Source organism: Limulus polyphemus, unplaced genomic scaffold (genome assembly GCF_000517525.1).
Source record: "Limulus polyphemus unplaced genomic scaffold, Limulus_polyphemus-2.1.2 Scaffold1299, whole genome shotgun sequence".
NCBI classification, from domain to species: Eukaryota; Metazoa; Arthropoda; class Merostomata; order Xiphosura; family Limulidae; genus Limulus; species Limulus polyphemus.
This window is the reverse complement of record NW_013666909.1, coordinates 281,686-283,846: the sequence shown is the minus strand read 5'-3', so window position 1 is coordinate 283,846 and position 2,161 is coordinate 281,686. Positions and strand designations below refer to the sequence as shown.

General features: G+C 33.9%; 1 protein-coding gene across 1 annotated transcript in view; it reads left to right on the top strand.

The window, feature by feature from the left end:
* LOC111086656 overlaps positions 1 to 2,161 on the top strand; it is a 102,302-nt gene that overhangs the window by 21,523 nt on the left and 78,618 nt on the right. Inside the window, exon 5 of the mRNA XM_022390409.1 lies at positions 473 to 546. Coding sequence (XP_022246117.1) covers positions 473 to 546 — 74 coding nt within the window. The remainder of the gene's footprint in view (positions 1 to 472; positions 547 to 2,161) is intronic.

Here is a 2,161-nt window from a genome sequence, read left to right as displayed (position 1 = left end):
TGTACCCTTTAAAATCAGTTCTACCAATTTTAAATTTATATTTCTTAAAATCTGCTGCAAATTGAAAGTACTTAGAATGTGAGTTCGTTTGGCGTCGTAGGCATGAAAATTATGATTTCTTCAAGCAAATATTTAAGAATATTTCTGTATTTTACACAATGAATTTGTTACATTCACATTAGATACTCTGTATTGTCTTGATGTCTTTTAAATGCCTAGGTATATATGTAATGTTAAAAATACTTCTTTTGTTTCGTAAGCAACATATTAAAAATATTATTTTTCATTTCTCCAAATTTTAATTTATATTTCTGAAATCAGCATTAAAAACTACATTCAAAAATATATATTCCTTTCTATTTGAACGCGGTGCATGAAACAGAAAAGATCCCAATTTTGGTATACGTAAATAATAACAGTTCATTTTAATTAAATTTTAAACAAGAAATGTACCATAATATTTTAATTTCAGGTTGTGAGTATGGAACAGGTGTTTTTGTCTCGGAGGTCGACTCAGGATCTGAGGGGGAACGTAAAGGATTACGGGTAAACTTGTATTTCTCTTTATAATAAACTAAAAATGTAATTTCGATTTTATCTTGTTCAAATTTAGTTATTTGTTCGGTACTTACATAAGTTGTTCTTAACTGTTCAAGTTAAAGCTTGGTGAATCAAAGACCCATGTTCAAAATTACAGAAATTGTTTTATTCCAAGTTACATTCAGTCATAGCTCTAAATTCATTACGAATAACATGCTTAAAAGTAGATTACAAGTGTGATTAAAAATAACAACAACGTTTCATATTTTATTGTTGTCTTCTAAAAGTGCCAATTCGTGACATTTTTTTAGCTGTAATAGGTTCATACTGGTAATATAACAAAATATTTTGTAAAACCACTTTGTAAAGCCACAAATTATGGCTAAGCAATAGAATCCAGATTCCAGTCAGCATAAAATTGTTAATCTTTAAATATTTTATTCATCTTATTTTCTAAATTGAAGCTATATTTCATTTTTTTGTATCAGTGTTTTATTGCAATGGTTACTTAGTTCATAGCGCTAACTAACTTATTTTAGTATTAAATGTAATCAAGGCTATAATCAATCAACGTACGATCATTACATCCAGGAATTACACCGTTATGACGGTATATACTACAACAATACTGAACTCGGTAGTGTTTAAGTTCTTAAACACATTTGCATTAAATTTCAAAGTTCGCTAATTTGAATAAAAAAAAATAACAATGTAGATGAAAGTAAAACAACCAACAACAACAACAAAAAAAAACAGCAACTGTGATTGAGAACTGAAACTGGGGAATAACTGAACTTTGATATGAACATAAGTTCTGGGAATCTATGAAGCATAACACAAAGACAAAATGACAACCATAGATACAGTTACAGAGTCAGGCAAGCCTGGATAATGATAGCTCCATCTTCGTTTGTTTGTTTGTAATTAAGTAACATATCTTACAATTCGCTTACAGATATTGAAAATTGGTGCATTAACTATTTTAAGTTCATGAAGCATAACACAAAGACAAAATGACAACCATAGATACAGTGACAGAGTCAGGCAAGTCTGGATAATGATAGCTCCATCTTCGTTTGTTTATTTGTAATTAAGCACAAAGCTACACGGTGGGCTATCTGTGCTCTGCCTACCACGGGTATCGAAACCAGGATTCTAGTGTTGTAAGTCCGCAGACATACCGCTGTGCCACTGGGGGCGCTCCATCTTCTCAGGTTATTGTTGAGTTGGTAAACTCGCAAGGTTAACTGCGGAAAGACAAAACGGTGACAGCCTAGTTTAGCACCAGCTATAGAAGTGCCTCGTAAAGACTTGTTTACAAGTAGATGAAATTGGAACCAGAGAAAAATTGCACAAATAAAGACAACTTCTATAGCTATAGGAAGGTCATTCTCTCGCTAGCTATCGACACTGATACATGCCAGTATGCAGTCTGTCTCTTACCCTACGCCGCCGTTAATCATCGACGGACTACCACTCGACTTCTCGCCGCGGGACACGGCTAACTTCATCCGCCACTACAAACCTCATGCCCGAGTATTCCCTGAACGCACCCGACGTCTACGAATGGGATGTATACTCCTCCAACCCAAGTCACCCGAAGATTTCCGCTACCTTCGCT